Source organism: Phalangium opilio, unplaced genomic scaffold, assembly GCF_054372755.1.
Source record: "Phalangium opilio isolate 3A_F unplaced genomic scaffold, DU_Popi_V2 ptg000013l_1, whole genome shotgun sequence".
Lineage (NCBI taxonomy): Eukaryota > Metazoa > Arthropoda > Arachnida > Opiliones > Phalangiidae > Phalangium > Phalangium opilio.
This window is the reverse complement of record NW_028324148.1, coordinates 10941385-10958993: the sequence shown is the minus strand read 5'-3', so window position 1 is coordinate 10958993 and position 17609 is coordinate 10941385. Positions and strand designations below refer to the sequence as shown.

At 35.8% G+C, this 17609-nt stretch overlaps 2 protein-coding genes and 1 long non-coding RNA gene across 3 annotated transcripts; 1 reads left to right on the top strand and 2 right to left on the bottom strand.

Annotated features, from left to right (window-relative positions):
- Positions 1-2496: 2496 nt before the first annotated feature.
- Positions 2497-3867, bottom strand: LOC149709035 (uncharacterized). Its single transcript, XR_016380183.1, has 2 exons — positions 3319-3867; positions 2497-2696 (listed from the first exon to the last, which is right to left on the bottom strand). It is a non-coding gene; the product is annotated as an uncharacterized LOC149709035 (long non-coding RNA).
- A 1866-nt stretch (positions 3868-5733) lies between these two features.
- Positions 5734-6924, top strand: LOC149709034 (uncharacterized). The gene is made up of 2 exons (XM_089863899.1): positions 5734-6457; positions 6528-6924. Exons 1-2 carry the CDS (start codon positions 6342-6344, stop codon positions 6922-6924), a joined length of 513 nt encoding a protein of 170 aa, XP_089720025.1. The 5' UTR covers positions 5734-6341.
- A 732-nt stretch (positions 6925-7656) lies between these two features.
- On the bottom strand, positions 7657-17264 carry LOC149709033 (nose resistant to fluoxetine protein 6-like). Its single transcript, XM_089864477.1, has 15 exons — positions 16838-17264; positions 12983-13206; positions 12131-12245; positions 11973-12060; positions 11785-11873; positions 11541-11720; positions 11098-11191; positions 10247-10342; positions 9996-10164; positions 9404-9483; positions 9196-9327; positions 9010-9130; positions 8749-8935; positions 8537-8679; positions 7657-8049 (listed from the first exon to the last, which is right to left on the bottom strand). The coding sequence occupies exons 1-15, from the start codon at positions 17199-17201 to the stop codon at positions 7732-7734; spliced, it is 2400 nt and encodes a 799-aa protein (XP_089720603.1). The 5' UTR covers positions 17202-17264; the 3' UTR covers positions 7657-7731.
- Between the last annotated feature and the right edge of the window lie 345 nt (positions 17265-17609).

The following is a 17609-nucleotide window of genomic DNA, read 5'->3' as shown; positions in this document are numbered from 1 at the left end:
ACATATTGAAGGAAGATTTGATAGTTTCACCATCTATGATTTGTTGAGAGGGAAAAAATCTATCTAACAAATAATGCCCGTCTAAAATATAGCTAGAAGAATTGATAGTTTCGCCAAATATGATAGTTTGAGAGGAAAAATATCTATCTAACCAGCAGTGTCAGTCTAAAATATAGTCAGAAGAGTTGATAGTTTCGCTATCTATGATAGTTTGAGAGGAAAAATATCTATCTAACCAGCAATGTCAGTCTAAAATATAGTCAGAAGAGTTGATAGTTCCGCCATCTATGATAGTTTGAGAGGAAAAAAATCTATCTAAGAAGGAGTTCCACTCTAAAATATAGCCAGAAGAATTGATAGTTTCGCCATCTATGATAGTTTGATAGGAAAAAAATCTATCTAAGGAGGAGTGCCCAACTCTGATTACCACAAAAATGTATTTTCAACCGATGTTCATATAGTTACCTTTATCAGGCCAACTACATTCAAGAGGAATGTAACAATTTTTACAAAATATTAACCCACAAAATTGTAACGGTTGTATCATTTTCAATCAACAAAAGGAAGGAATGAGGAAATCATAACTATAAACAACCTCGCGGCTTTCGCCAAAGCGTAAGCTAATATGAACTGCTTCGCGCTTATGTTGGTTTTCGGAAGCGGGAAAATTCTGAAAACACTCAGTTAGACTGATCAAATTAATTTTGGATCTTTTAAAGCGATTATGGTCAGCAACTCTTATTAGTTTAAAATCATCATCCTTTTTTTCTGAGTTTCAATATCGTTTTTGAGCAAAAGGAAAAAAATCAACATTTTTATAACCCTTCATTCTTCCTTTGGCAAGCTTTTTTTCCAAAAATTTCAAAGGGTAACAACGTTCAAGCTAGGAACCCACAATTTAACACATCTTAGGATTCAAAAATCTCTTTCTCCCGGGCTACATATTTCTACACCATTTTGTGTCTCATTTCGGAATGCAAGGTCTATTTGACATATGTTAGATTACCACACGTTTAAGCCTCCAATTGACATAGCTAAAAAAATCATACTTAAAAGACAGCAGTTCCGAGAGAATTTGCAAAACATTAAAGTTCCATCCACTATATTTGATAGTCCCATTCTTCGTCCAAAATTTGAAATCTGCGTGCTTCAAAACAGAAGTTTAATAAAATAAAGAAAAAATTAATAAAATCTGAATTAATAATTAAGGTCTTACGTCAATAGCGGCGACAGTTAAAGTCTGATTCTCACACATGATGTATTTTCATAGGTTGATTTGAAAACGAGAACTGCTTTGAAATAACGCGCAAATTGCTCAACACTTCGTTGCGTTTTTCCTACGAATCAATATGTTCTTTCGTAGACACCTAGAAAAATAGACGCGAGGATTACTGATTCAAAGGCACGGTACTCGTACACTGGGTTACGAAAAATAGATCAATGGTAAGTTCCTCGAAACAGTACGAAACTCCTACTATTATTATTATTTCGGAAATAATGGCAATGCAACAGGTGTTTGCTCAATTATCTCAGAAATATACAACTTATGTATGAAAATCATTTCTACGATAAATGTAGGACATAACCGACATATATATGATCTATAGACTATGACCTGAATCAATAAATGGGATATTATCATAAGTTCATGGGATATGTTACATAAGTTTGTCACTGGTTACTAAGAGCTTGTCATGAAAGTGAAACGTCATAGATTCTCGTAAAGCGACGCCTGGTAAGGCGCTGTCGAAGGCTTAGTACGGACTAACTAGCAAGATGGACTGCAAAACTGAGTGAAGTCAATTCTGGCGTCGTTCTCGAACTGTAAGTCTCTAGCGTTACGAATTGTCATACTTATGAAACATATCTTACAAATTTATTGATATTATGTATTACGTTAGTACGTTTTCGTCAGAAAATTTCATAGTTTTCGCACTATTAAGTCGAAAATTCCTATTCCTGCATTGTTCTTCTTACTTTTAACATATAGGTTACGTTTCCGTGGGATCATATCAACGTTAAGTTAAAACATTCTTAAATGACGTTTTTACTTTAAAATAAAGGATGCTTTTCAATCCCTGTAGTTCGTGTAGTAGGTTTCCATTGACTGCCCATTTACTCCTTTTTCTTTGCTTTACAATTCTGGTTCAATAATTCTATGTTGCGGGTAGCCAGTGGCCCAGTGTCCATTACCAAATTTGACCAAACTGCATAACTGATATCAGTTGCACTAGGGGAAGCTTTAAGAAGTGATACGGTCGATGACAAGGTTTCGGTCCCGAGCTTTTAGAGGTCATTCATTCTAAACCAGTAACTTTTCAGCTTAATGATTTACTCTCAACTAAATATATATTTTTTTAATTTAAAAGTAAAAAACCAATATCAGGATATTTAATTTTAGTGGGTACAATGACTATTTAGTGTTTAGTTTACACATTGACTTCCTTAAGCTAGTTAAAAACAATCGGAATTATTTTCATTAATCCAGAAAGTACATGACTATAAAAAAATGTTTATTTATTATTTACATATAACATTTAAAAGTTTAAGTTTTAAGAAATTGCTATCAATCAACTTTCATATTCTGCTCGCATTGTTCCGTCTGTAACGTTGGGCAATCTGACTTTCGTTAATTTCAAAGCTAACTCATCGCTATTATGTCTGATTTCACGTGATTTACGTTGTCTGGTCTCATTCTGAAAAAATAAACAAGGTTTTATTAAACTGTGTACGGATTTAAGACGACATGAGACGAATTAAAAACTAATTAAGATTTTAGTTTTGATGGCTTATACTAGATGTAACTCTCAAACAGATATATTACATAAGTTTGTTACTGGTTACTGAGAGCTTGTCATGAAGTGACGTACGTGAAACGTCATAGATTCTCGTAACGCGTCACCTAGTGAGTTGCTGTCAAAAGATTCAGTACAACTAAATAGGAAGATGGAGTTATAGACTACAAAACCGAGTGTAGCCAATTCTAGCGTCCTTCTCGAGCTAGCTCTCAGTAAGTCTCAGCATTACGAAGTGTACAAAGTGTCATACTTATGGAACATATCTTATAAACTTATGGTCACATTAAAACAATAGGTTATACTCTTTCCATTGCCTTATATTTAAGGGTGGGAAGCTTCCGTTCAAATCTAAAACCAGGCATCCATATTACCCTTGATTTTTACACCACAATCTATTGACTCTGTCTCACTTCTACGAAGGTTTTAACAATAACAAGCTGGATTACCGGAAAACATATTTCACTAACCGTATTTCATTGAATATCATACTTACTGCTGTAATTAATAAAATAACAATTACCTGAAGGTGTTAAGTTCAGTTTTATTTGCAGAAGGTTCATCATTAACTTCAGTTTTTCCCGAATCGAGGATTGTAATATACCACACCATCCCGGATAAGAAAACGAAAGAACCAACAGATAACAGCGTAGTTCCAACAATAAATAGTTTTTCCCTTCTTATAATCCCCTTGGCATGCCAATCATATAGTGGCATAATACCGGCATTAAATATGGTGAAACCAATAAAGGCTATTATTAAAGAACACCGCGATTGCGTTACAGGACACATCTTGTCTGATTAATTACGCAGAAACTAGATCGTTACTTTCACTTTGACTAAGCGCCGAAATGAGGAATTTAAAATCATAATATTTCTGTTGAATTCTAAATTTCCAGGAAGTTAAAAGAAGCTGTAGTTTATCAGTTGAGGATATCCGTACAATACAGAACATTCCATTAATTCCAAAAGAAAAGCAAACACCACAGGGACGGGAGACCTTCTTGGTTTATTTACCTCGCGCCAAGAATCATGCACCGCTAGTGGCAGAAGCCACCCGCGCGTAGTGAACTCGGGGTCCGTCTGGCCTTGCCTACTAGCGCGAGGGCGGCCTCAAAAAGTACAGTGTGTTGATTTCTCTGTAATTAATGCAATGCTCTATGTACGTGTCTTTATACGAGAAAAAATATATTTTTCAAAAATAACTATATGATACTATGGTAAGAATACACACATAGTACTGTATTTTCATGCACGTATATATTACAATTAGATATATTCAAAAATATCCCTGCTTTCAAATTATATGATGCCTTACTCCCACTCTATTCTTAATCGTCCTTAATATTATTTAAATACATTGTAATATTTTATTATAGCTGATTACCAATACGAGAAATTTCAGATCATCTTTTCTTTTGAAATCACAGCATTCATTAACATTGGATTAAATTGAATGTACACAATAGCGTTAGTAATTGTCACACCTAGAAATGAAAGAAACAACCTCTTCGTAATAGGGAAAAATCCGCCTGCGCTTAGCTCAATCTTGTTAGCTTCTAACTGAGTATACAACAATTGAATTTCCAAAGCTTTTTCAAACACAATTGAATCATTTAGCAAAAGAGACACTACAGAACTGAGTCTATCCCACTTTTCCTTAACTCTAGAACACACTACAGTCAGAACAAACAAATGCATCGTGGACTCGAAACAAAATAGGATAAAATACGAAATAGCATACCAACTTTTTAGACCCGCGTACAATTGTTCTAGCACCATATCTAAACGTTGACAACCAATTATTAAAGTTACGGCAAAATACAAGAAGATCATGTTTTGAAACGACTTATTAATATCGTTTGACAAGCCAAATATCATTGTGATTTTCTTTCTGATATTAAAAAGCTGTTTCGAAAGGTTTGTTCGCGTATTTAAGATACTTAGTGAGACTTTAACGTCTGTAACAAGCGTTTCCAACATATGAACCAAAGTAAAATACGGCACCGATATGGTTAAGTACACCGTTAGATTAACAACAGGATAAAACATGACGTCTATATACGTAGCTAGCTTGAACACCCAACTAGGATCTTGGGAAATATCACGCCATAAGCTGTACAAACTCCAAACGAAAGTTTCTTTGCTCCTGCCATGAGCGGTTGTATTTAATGGTGACCAAAGTTTCTCAAAATCTTGGCTTACTTCGTATCCTAAAGTGAAGACTGTTAATACGTAAAGAGACAGGAATATCCAGAAACATCGTAGTTTCGTTTGTAACTGAATCAGGCTTTGTGGGTTCACATTTTTCAGCAATCTTCGCAAAGATAAGTACGTTTTCGTCGCACAATTCCGTTTTGTGATAAGGGTGTAAATCGTGAACGAGTGACCAAAGCCACAAAAAATGAAATTAAAATGGGAAATTGCTCCGGTTCCTGCTAAAATATTATAAACGAAGCAAATAAGCGCGTATTGCGATAATATCAAAGACATTACGATCCATATCTTCAAAATTAAAATCATTTTGTCGTTCTGTAATACGATGAATATGCTTTGAGAATGAGTCCAAAACGTATTTTTATATTGTAGTATGAAGTGTTGTTTCTTTGGGTGTGACCAATGGTCACACCCATTGTGGGTGAAATTGAAAATAAAAATTCTGTTTTGATATGACAATATTTACTCTTCTTTTCTATTCATTTCAAACTAATGTTATTCTCAGAAAGCCGTCGGTTCCGTAGATGGGATCTGATACCGTATTTGATGTTTAAAGGGAATGTAAAGCAGGCATCGCCGGATGGGTAAAAATTAATTTAAATACGTCACAGGTACCGCGTGATGCCAAGATACAAAGATTGCACATGGAGTGGGACTAGACACCCAGTTCTTGTTTTTCTTCTCGAGATTGCAGTGCCAATTACCCTTATTATTATTATTGTTGATGAGGAGGGTACGCGCCCTAGCACCGATGCCAAAGGCATATTGTGCATCCTCGTAATCAGGCCTTGAATAGGCCTGTAGCTGCAGCGTAGCTAAGAATTCGCTCCACCGTGAGAGAGGAGACCCTCGAGGGTTCCAGGGTGTGTGAATCAAAATATTCTAATCTAAGCGAGGCGAAGTAGTCGCACTCGCAAAGTACGTGGGCGGATGTTTCTTCCATCTCCTGACACGACCTACAGAGAGGGTCGTCGGCAAAACCCATCAGATGGAGGTGCCTATTAAGCCGGCAATGCCCGGTCAAAAGACCGGTGGCCAGCCTAATATCCCATCTGCCGAGCGAAATTAGGTCCCTAGCACGAGACCTGCAGGGACCATCGACAAACAACTTTGTCTGTCTCTGGCCCTCCATGCTGTGCCAGAGCTGATTTTGTATGACAGTCAACCTGTCATGCAGACACCGTTTGACGTGCCTGTAGGGGATGGGGACGGCCGGCTCCGGCCCCAAGAGCTTGGCCTCCGCACCCCTTTTCGCAAATCTATCGGCTTGCTCATTGCCATAATATCCGCTATGCCCTGGCACCCAGTACAGCAGAACCCTGTTGCAGGATGCCAGTCGCGCTAGCAGGTCGAGGCAGCTACGCACCAGTTGAGAAGAAATCTGACACTGGTTCAGAGCGTTCAGGGCAGCCTGACTGTCAGAATAAATTCTCACAGTCCGTCCGGTATACCCTTTGTTAATACAGTAATCTGCGCAATAACAGATCGCGGCAATTTCAGCCTGGAACACACTAGCGAAGGTGCCCAGGCAAGCAGAAAAGCCGACCCTTGTGGTTTGACAGTAATAGCCGGCGCCAGCGCCGGAATCAGTCTTGGAGCCATCGGTGAACCAAATGGTTTCACCCCCAGTGCCAAGAGGCAGCAGGTTAGTCCACTCTGCCCGACTGGGGAAGTGGATACTGAATGGCTTAGTGAAATCAAAACTGGTGACGGTTTTGTCAGAGCACATCGTAAGCGACGGCTCAAGTGCGGCGTACTCCCGAAAGAGCTTCGTATGGCTGTAATCCCAAAGTCTTGGAACCCAACAGCCACTAATGTTGAGCCTGTAGGCTCCCATGACAGCCTCCTCCTCAATGAAGAGATGAAGAGGAAGCATGTCGAGGAGCACCTCCAGGGAGCCAATTACCCTTAGAGGTAATTTAAGAAAATAAAACTAACAAAGTTTCTTAGAACCATGCCTTCCCTCTGTCACGTGCAGCCTATGACGTTTTCATATTATTGTTACCCACCCGCCGATGCCTTCTTTACATTCCCTTTAATGATCACATTTTCATTTTATCGAACATTGTTCGTATTGTGTTTGCTATTTGAAATTATATATTCAGTAGACAAATTTTGGAAAATTATTAACGTAAAAACCCATCCTAATGTCTGGTTCACTATACCCTAATGATCAGCTTTACGGTTTTTGGATCGAATATGCCGCTACATAAAACATCCAGACGTGATACCGTCCGTACATTATAAGCTTTTTTTCGCAAAATATTAAAGCAAGGGTGATTAAAAATATTGTGGGATACAGATCCTTAAAAAATATATTCGTTTAAGATTTTACGTATAGCAAATTTAATTACTAGTACAAGGTTTGTGTGAAGACCTTATATCCCAATAGAGCCTACTCCTTTTGGTGAAATACAATTATTTGTTTCTACTGTTTCGAAAATTGTCTCACTTAATTACCTTTCCGATTGTACTTTCTTCGCAGATTAGAACACTTCTACTTCCTGCTTGTGTGGCTAGAGAAAATTCAGCTCTAGTATGAAGAAGGTTTTGTTTGTGCTGATTATCAGTCAGCCGTGACTTGGACTTAAATAGATGAAGATGAACGCTCTATGATCGATTATTTACTAAAATATGTCTTAGATAAGATATAACTAAATTATAAAATTTATTTTCTCGACTTCCATGCGTCATACATCAAGTTACAATTTCATCATCATTAAAACCTAGTTATTTGAAGACCAGATTGATCAGACTCAAAATCGTCAACGATAGATGCTTTTTTCGTCTCTTGAATTACTGTCCCATTTATAGGGTATCGATTACCATTCATAACTTTACCGTTAGCGTGGCCATTAGTTACGTTGCCGTTAGATAAGGTTCCGTTAGCAAGTTGAGGTTTTATTGGTTGAATCTTGTAACCCAGCATATCTTGATATATTATTTTAGTCACTTGGATAAGCGGCGACTCGATCAGTACGTTAAGAAAAAAGGCCAAGATGTGGCTCACGCACAAAAGGCCAAAGAATATAAATACCTGTAAAATATATTAATTTAATCAGGAATACATAAGCTAAAAGCATGCTAAAAGGAATCATTGTGTAGACATTTTCTCAACGTATCTAGGCGGGCTTTTAAGAAGGAGCTATGACTAATCATTATCTATGATAAATTTTGCATCACGAACATTGGGCATAGATGAATTGATTCATGGTACAACTCATTATGCAATGAAGAGCTCCACCACAAAACGCTTAATGAAGATTTTAAAATATTGCATAGACTCTGATAAATTCAAGTATTTTTGATGTTGACACCAAATGTGAAATATGCTTGTGTTCTATCGCTCGCCTTGGTCAAAATTAGAACCGCATCCTCTTTTTTATCCCAATTCAATTTTGCTTTTTATTAAGTAAATAGCGCCATGCATCTCCCTAAACATTTTCAAATCTACTCAATTGTATCTAAGTTTCTCAAACATCTCTGGCAAACTCAAAACTAGCAGATGCAAATATATCACTTACGAATCTTGAATGGGTATAGTCAGAGAGTCCTTGTCCCGAAGCAACGTATCCTATAATAATGATGTAATGAATGAGGTAGACCAAGAAGGACAACTGCGCCAAGGGCCTGAATCCCGACCACGCGAGGAACGTATGAACAATGCCTACAGTTTAAAGAGTCAATTAAAGTTAACAGAAATACTCCTGTGTTAATTATATACAATATTCTTTACCTCCGTTTCCACTAAGACAAGCAAAGCACACCCAACAGAGAACAGCTGCCCAGACTAGCCTCTGCAATGACGAGTATAATATGGCTTCAAATTGCGTGTAAGGAACGTCTTCGTTCCAGTGATGGATACCATACACAATTGATAACCCCGCAATGACTGAGATGCACCAACCGAATCGTGCGGTTATCTTTTGATTGCAAAAGAAGGTAAAGTACTTAATTAAAAGCGTTCCATATATTTCATCGACAAAGTGTAACTTACAAAACCGATGTGAGGTTTCTGCGATTTGGCAATATAGGTTCCAGTTAGAAGACCAATGCAATAAACACCAAGGTGCACGTGCGTTGAAATATAGGAAAGTGCCATGTATTGAACACCATACCTTTGAATAAATTATAAGTTTAGGAAATAAATCGGTCATTTGGTAAGAAAATATATTTTATCTACCTGTAGTCAAGGAAAATGGATTTTTTTATTAGAATTGTTGGCGGATATTCGAAATAATACGTTATAAATCCCGTAAGACTTGTGCATATTATGATTAGAGTAGCAACATAAACTTTGCTAACTCTTGGGCACCTGTAACATTTTATTAGTACAATCATTATACTGCATAACAGAATTTAAGAATTTATTCCCTTCTGATAATACTTACTTGAAATATATTAAAAGATAAATAATTCCAAAAATAAAACACTGGAAATCAACTGACATATACCAGGTGTGCGAAAGACACTTAAATGGAACAAAAAATATACATAGATAAATTAATGCTGCTTTGCTATTACAATATATAAAATTTCTGACCAACTGACTGAACGACCGATTATTGAAGGGTCTGAAAAGAAGGCATCGACTGGTGGAAATACATTATTAGAAATACGTCGTAGGCACGTGAGTGAGGAAAGGCATGGTCAAAAAAAGCTTAGTTCGTTTTATTTCGAAAACTACCACTTCAGGGTATTGGCGCTGCAATCTCGAGTAAAACAACGACTCCATGTGGAGTCTTTGTATCTTGGCGTCACGTGGTGCATGCGACGTATTTCATATAGGTTTTTCACACCCGCTGATGCTGCTTTACAGTCCCTTTAACTAAAATTACCAACCATTCACTTAAAACTTGCACTTAAACGCATATCATAAGTTTAAAAAGCAAAATTCAGTATCAGAAGATCCAAAGATCAGTCAGTCAGTGAGTGGATTTCACAAGTACATTATAGTTAGAGTGGTATTAAAATTTGTCTTACCATATCGTAGAGGTTATTGTAGTAATTGTTGATAAATAACAAGTTGGCCCACCATGATTTCCTACAATTATTGGCAATTCCTTCAGTGTAATCTTTCCACATTGGACCCGAGCCTATTAAGGGCATAAGAAGTGTTAAGCCAATTAAAAGGCACAGGCAAGGCAAGATTCTACGAAAAACAAGTTATTAGAAAGAAACAATAGTATGCTTTGAATGTGAAATAAAACCCATTTTATATTAAATCAACATACCGCCATATTCTGCATAAAGTCAATATCAAGGCTTCCTTGGCTCCCAGACCTCGCTTTCCGATTTGTTTTATAACACCGTATGCCATAACAGTGCCTCTAAAAATATTAAAACTGAATTTGAAATTGATAGTTTCATACATTAAATTTGTGGCGCCTATCGAAGACAAATGGACATATCAGAAAGTGAGGCACTGAGGTGGATGAAAGTCTTCCTTAGTGTTCAGTATGGTGTTTAGGACGTCAAGACGTCCTATTTTTCCAAGCTTATTTTACTTGACCAATCAGGTCTACTTTATATCGGTATTTTACCTCTCTCAGGCTTTTGAGGTATTCGAGGTTCATTTAAGATTTATTTTTGTTACTAGGTTACATGGTGTAAAAATTGGAGAGGAAAAGAGATTGCTCTATCTCTACCCATCAGACAGTCCTTCCACCCACAAGCAGTAGACATTCGGGGGCACTACAAGGTTCTTCTGTCACGAGACTACATTATACAAGGCTGCGAACAAGACATTTCCAACCCATACCATTCTCTCGCTGTGGGAGGTTGGCATCAAAAGTATGGTCTATTCTTCTCTTAATTTTTTCTCCTTGTTGGTGATGTTTTAGTGCAGACTAGCGTACTAGCGAGTTTTGCCCTAGAATACCGTGGGGCAGTAAATGTATTTTCGTTGTCTCAGAACCCTGTGATCTCGACCATGCCTCACTTTCGTTTATTTCTACTTCCCGTTGTTAAATTCAATTAAAAAAATAGTTAAAATAATAATTTTGAAGATCCCCACTGGTGTTGAAAAAATTAGGCTACATTCATTGATATTTGAGATTAAGTATATATCAAGAACATTGTGTACCCTATGAATATGAACGTATCAACCGCTAGAAATCCCGAACCAATGGCTTCGAAGAGAATATCGCTAACGATGGCATCGATCCCCATTAAGTTCCCTGAAAGAAAATTAATAAATTAATAAAACTGATGCTTAAAATGAACCAAAACGTTTTCAAGTAATGTATTTAGCTAATTTATGTTAATAAGAACATAGAGAGAATAGGATTTTAAACCCATCCTCGCATATTTCGTTAAGGTGATAAAAGTGGTTAACTAAGCATGTAATAAACTAATCATTTCCAAAGTATGCGAGGATGGATTCAGAAGCTCAAGCTATTTTCCATAATCTTAGTAACATGAATTAGTTTTTCGTGAAGCTGATTAAAAACGTAATTGCAATGTGCATGGTTTGATTATGAATAATGTCACCATTAAGAATTACAGGAAAAAAAGCTTAATTCTCACTGAGAAGGTAATGATTAAGAACGCAATATGCGTGTCCAAGAACCACCCATGTCATCGAAAGAAAACGGACACCATCTAGAAAGTCTAGGGTGGTGTCAATTCGTCTACTTGTGTTCACTGATTTTTGAAAATTCTCCGGGATAGAAAAAGCTCGCAATACTTTTAAAGAAGTAGAGATTTCTGAGAGAAAAAAACTGGATAAATTTTAAATAATTAATTATAAGAGTAATATAATTTTTCTTACTTTTATTATCGCTATTTCTCTCTTTTAGTTTCACGAAATACGTCGCTGTACACAGTAAATTCACACCAAAAATTATCAATAAAATAGCTCTAAACATCGAAATTTGATCGTAGATATATGAAATGTTAAAGAAAGCATCTTAAAATTAACCGAGGGTTTTTAATCAGGAATTTATTTGCTTGACTTACATTATAGCGTATTGAAGTGAATCCAGATTTGACTTTTCTTTAACTTCGCACGAAATGACACCCGTATTTAATTTGAAGGGCTCTAACACTATATAATAATAAAATATGTATATTAGTCCAACTTTTGCTGGAGTAATTTGTTCAATTCAAATATATACATTTATTAAGAAGTTCGTTCAAATCTTCTTTCGAACATCTTGATGGTACGCACACTCCAAAACGTATGGATAAATCGTAAAATGCGAAAAGCCACGGTGCAACTTCACCCATTAACTGCAAAAAGAAATTGGCACCGATCTTAGTAAGCAATCTCCATAATCAAATTCAATGAAATTTCAAGATTTGAAATAGGGCTTCTAATAAAATTCCAGGTGTTTCATTTTAAATTGAATGATTTTTATAATCTCAAAAAGCATGACTCTTAACGTTATACACGGGCTGAGGTAATGTATAAATTTATATGCAAATCTAATATCTATTTTCCAGTACTACAATTTTGAAAATGTGTCTTGTGGAATTTTACTAATAAAATATCACGAAATCTCTTATGAAATATCGAGATCCAAGTAGAAATCACGAAATCTCTTATGAAATCTCGAGATCCAAGTAGAAATCACGAAATTTCTAGTGAATCTGCGAAATCAAAGTAGAAATCACGAAATCTCAAGTGAATCTGCGATATCAAAGTAGAAATCACGAAATCTCAAGTGAATCTGCGATATCAAAGTAGAAATCACGAAATCTCTAGTGAATCCGCGAAATCTCTAGTGAACCTGCAAAATCAAAGAAATCCCGAAATCTCCAGTGAATCTGCGAAATCAAAGAAATCACGGAATCTCTAGTGAATCTGCGATATCAGAGTAGAAATCACGAAATCTCTAATGAAACTGCGAAATCTCTTATCAAGCTGCGAAATCGAAGTGGACATCACAAAACTTCTTAATAGAAACCTTTGCGTTGGAAACCGCGTTTTAGAATATAAAACTGAGACAAATAAATATAAAACAAACCTGTGTTTTGAAAGTGGAATTTGGGCTAATTAGTATTGGCTGCTTCATGGCTAATTGTTTCGGTTTTGGCGGCAAAGGAGGCTTTACATCGACGAGGCAGTATTTTCCCCGAATGACACGATCGTCCATTCCTTCCACGATATCCAAACATTGCTTGTAGTTTCCCAGGGAACCAAGGGTACCTGACATAAATCCACCTTCTTGTTTACCTGTAGCGTCGAGCACTGAAAAAGAATAAATATAATAAATAAACAATATAGTAAGTTGGGGGATAAGATTGTTCGTGGGAAAATGCGCCCATCTTGTTTGGTACCGTAACTACCGGCAATTTGCCCTAACAACTGTAGAACATGGTGACAAAATGCAGAACTTATTTGATCACCCTAAATTATGGTTTTCCTACTTTTTGTAATAAATAAATTTACTTTAATTATTAAAAATGTTTTGCAGCTAAACTCTGTCAGACTAAACATGATAATAACCATAATTTTGATGCTTTTTAATGCCATCATGCATCTAAAGCCTTGACATTTACACTTTGTTACACCAGATGCCGTTTCTAAGAAAGTTTGAACAAAAATCCAGTCGGTTGACGGAAATAATGTTATATACGGAAAACAAATTCACGTTGTTATTTTACTTAAAGAAGCGTGGTATTTCTTTTCATAATGTACGTCATAATATGAAACGTGTCAATTTGACCTCGAGTTTTGTTATGAACTTTTCAATCATCAGGCGATAAGATTTGAAGAAAACCACCCCGTAAGACGTGTAATAATTTCACCGTGATTTTACCACTAAAATTTATAATTTTAAAATAAAAACACTTAATCGACAAAAAATCAACGACCTCTTATGTCAAATTTATAAAAAAAATCTTTTTTTTTAATCTTAAATCTTCCAAATTTCTTCGCCCACCCATATTAAAAGAAGTGAAAAACATTCTTTTGAAAAGTAAAAGTTTCGAAGCCTCTAGGGTTTCTGGAACATAAAATTGAACTAAGCCCTGATTGATCACGCAGATATTTTTTTTTCAAAGACATGTATCACTCATCCGCTTCGTTGACACTTAGGTAACCTAGACCCCTTTCGCTTGAATTCATTTGCGTTTTTTGCAGTCCGAGCACGAACGCGCTTCTAATTAAAACGCTTAAAGGAAAAAAATTGTTAAACTTTCACGTCGACAGTATTTTTTTTTCCATTCTTCTTGCATTCCATATGAAACATCAGCATAAGCGATAAAATTTCTATTCATTTAACTTAAAGGGATTAATTGATTTCATCAAGATTGACAATATTAATCCCTTTCATGGACCTTTTACACATAAACGATATGTAAAAATTTTCAAAGAAATGGTTTCTTTCTTTCTTTCTTTTTTTTTTGAACTGTGTGGCTTTTCGTAAACAACGTGAGGAAATTTAACAATTTTAAAATTAATACTTCCGGCTTTTTTCCCAAAGGGATCGTCATTGGAAAATGGAAATCCTTATAAATAGTTCTTTTTCTGAAGGCGCATTATCGTCTGCTTATATTCGGGTTAAGACAGAATTAAACATCCGGTATATGGATCGAAAGACGTTAGATAGAGCTTCAACGTTGTCAGTCCACCGAAGTCCTTTCGTTTGAAGCCATAACCAAGGTCTTTGGAAGCAAGTTGGGCAAACACCAGATTCTATTTTACCCCTAACCTTTTGATTTGAAATGAAGATCAAATATTATCATATTTTGTAGCCAAGATGAAATAAAATCTTTATTTTAATACTAGCAACAAAGGGGCCTGGACATTTTTATTACTTTTTGGGAAGCTATTTTAGAACATGGCGGCATGTTCAAACCCAAAACCATGAAACCCTTCTATAGGACATAGCGAACCAGTGCACTAAATATTAATAAAATCGGTTGAAACATAGGGAATGCACGAAATGTTTTTAATGATCGCAGATTCCAAAAGTCATCTAAATAGTAAGGTCGCTGAACGATTTAACTTTCCAAGTAGCAGCTTGGATTGGCGTTGATTATCAGTCATACTCAAATCGCAATCAATTTTAATTACCTTAATTATGTATGATAACAATTCAATTACGTAATTATTTTACTTAAGTCGAAACTATTATCTCTTGCAATAAACTTGAATTTTTTATTTTTAACTTCAGTTTCGATTGCCTTTGGGCAAATGGAAAATTATACGTGGTGCACATAAAAACATTTCGAAAGGTTAGAATCGATTCCACCTCTAGAAAACCAGGATCCTACAAGCTTTAACAACACGTATTACTTCGCAGTTCCTTTACCTTCGTTGAATATTACTTCTGAGACTGTCAAAGTACTGGTGCACCGAAACCGAAGCACGTATTTTCTGATAAAAATATTTGCGGATCTTTTTATCTGATTAAATATAAATTCAGAACGGGTTAAGGTGAAGGTAAATTAATTGCTTTAACTCGGTGTATCCCTAAAGCGCTAAATGTTTTCGACTCTTGCAGTTTCAAGGTTAGATTTATTTTGTGTATACCCTGCGCAATTAACAATGATCTAATATAGTGATGGCCAACACGCGGCCAGCAGGCCACAAGGTTCCCTCCGAGTTTTAATTGCGGCCCGCGACTAAATCGCAGAAATTTCGAAAGCTAATTGCATAAAATACTATTCCGTCTCCACTCTCCCCACGTGGACAGGCTACAGCCTCTACTATATATTCTATGGATTTGGTTACTTTATCCTCTTTAAGTTTGCCATAAATTAAGGGGAGTGTACCTTTGGCGATTTATATGAAATTTTACCGTACAGGCCACTGTTTCAAGATAAATAAAAAAGTGGTCATATTCCTAATTTTTGTGCTATAAATTTTAAATTTGAATATTGGGGCCCGTGATATAGTTCGAAATTCCGTATTTGGCCCTTTAGCCGAAAAGTTTGGTTACCCCTTATCTAAAGTTTCGAAAATGAAGGTATGTTTACCATGAATAATAGGTTTAACCAGGAATGGGTAACATAAGCGTTAGGAGAAAGGCAGGGTTAGACTGAGGAAAATCCGTAAGATGGCACTAGTTGTACAATGGAAATTACCCCCAACGTCATCTGCTTCAGCAGCTTCACGGAGAGACCTAACGCGCAGGCTCATATAATTTAATTGCTAGTTTCTTCTTTAATATTGTAGATGAATACACGGTTAAAATGAGAAATATTCATTATTTTATATGCTCCTTCGAATAAACTATAAAAACTTTTAAATAAGACAATTTAAATTTTCCTCCTTACTGGATAACGACCGAAAAATGTTTTGATATACCAACTTCGGTCTCGAAATAAATTAATATTAGACCTTTTTCGAAAAAATGTAAGAATTGTTACATTTCTAACCTCTCGTCCTCGTATTTACTACGCAAGAGATCATATCAGACTAAGACTAACTTTATCTGAGATTCACAATACTGCTGACCAAAGAAACCGGTATACAAAACGGCAGACCTATGAAAAATGAGCCTTTGTGTTCAAAAAGATTTAAACTATCATCTATTTGAAAACCGACAAATAATACAAATTAAAAATAAGGAAGGCACATTCTGAGAGTTGTAGGCCCAAGTTTGGAACAAAACAAATATAGTTATATTCTAGAGTTTGCAATGTTTTTCATTGATAAATTTCTACTCCAAGTAATTATACAATTGAATAATATTTAGTATCTAATTTATTCTAATAGCGAAATCGAAGATGTGGGTTGATTCTAAACATTTACACAGAATTTCTTAAGTCTTTAGCTCAGTGAAAACAAATTCTTTCGTCCTCATCATTTTGCATTTTCGATACAGAATAACTGTTAGTACGGTTTTGTAAGTTTAACAAAAAATACTCACTCAAAAATGCCCATGTCTTCATATCTTTAAAATCCAGCAATAGCTTCATCAACGAGGACGAACACTCTCTACTGATATTGGCTTCATACCCCAAATTTACTACAGTTGGCACAATTTTTCTCACTAAATCTTCGACACCTTGTTGAAATTTCTCTTCAAAAATTCGTAATTTTTCGAAAGCTTTTTCTTCCGACGCCTCATTTGGAGGTTGAAAATAAAAACTATAATCGGCTGAACTAAAATCAACTAATATCGAAATAAAGAAAACTAAATAAAAAATCCGCTTCATATTGAACGAAAATGCACTATAATATTTAAACTTAAATCTTGTCAATAAAAAAAGTGTCGGAAATCCTTTCACCATTTAGCCAGGTCGAAAACCAGAGGTAAAATGAGACGAACCTCTCATCGAAAGGATTCAGATTATCTTTCGTTTTCGCATTTTTCAGCTCAACGAACCGAAAATCTCGGATCTAAAAGGATTAATAGTGGAAAGTTGGTTAAAAATTCTCCTACGTTCGCGTCCCTCCCTCCTGTTTCCAAAATCGAGACCAACAGGCCGTCTCATTACGAACTCGCAACAAACTAAATTCTAAAGACAAATTTGAAAAGAGTTCGGTGAGACATTTGGATGTCGAAGTCTTGCTATGAGACATTCTTTAAAGGGAGAGTCTCAATTGCAATTCAGTTTCTAAATCCAATTTAATAAACCAAGCGGTGTTTTTATCTTTAAAATAAGACAAGTTTCGCTAAAATCCGTTGAGATTTCACG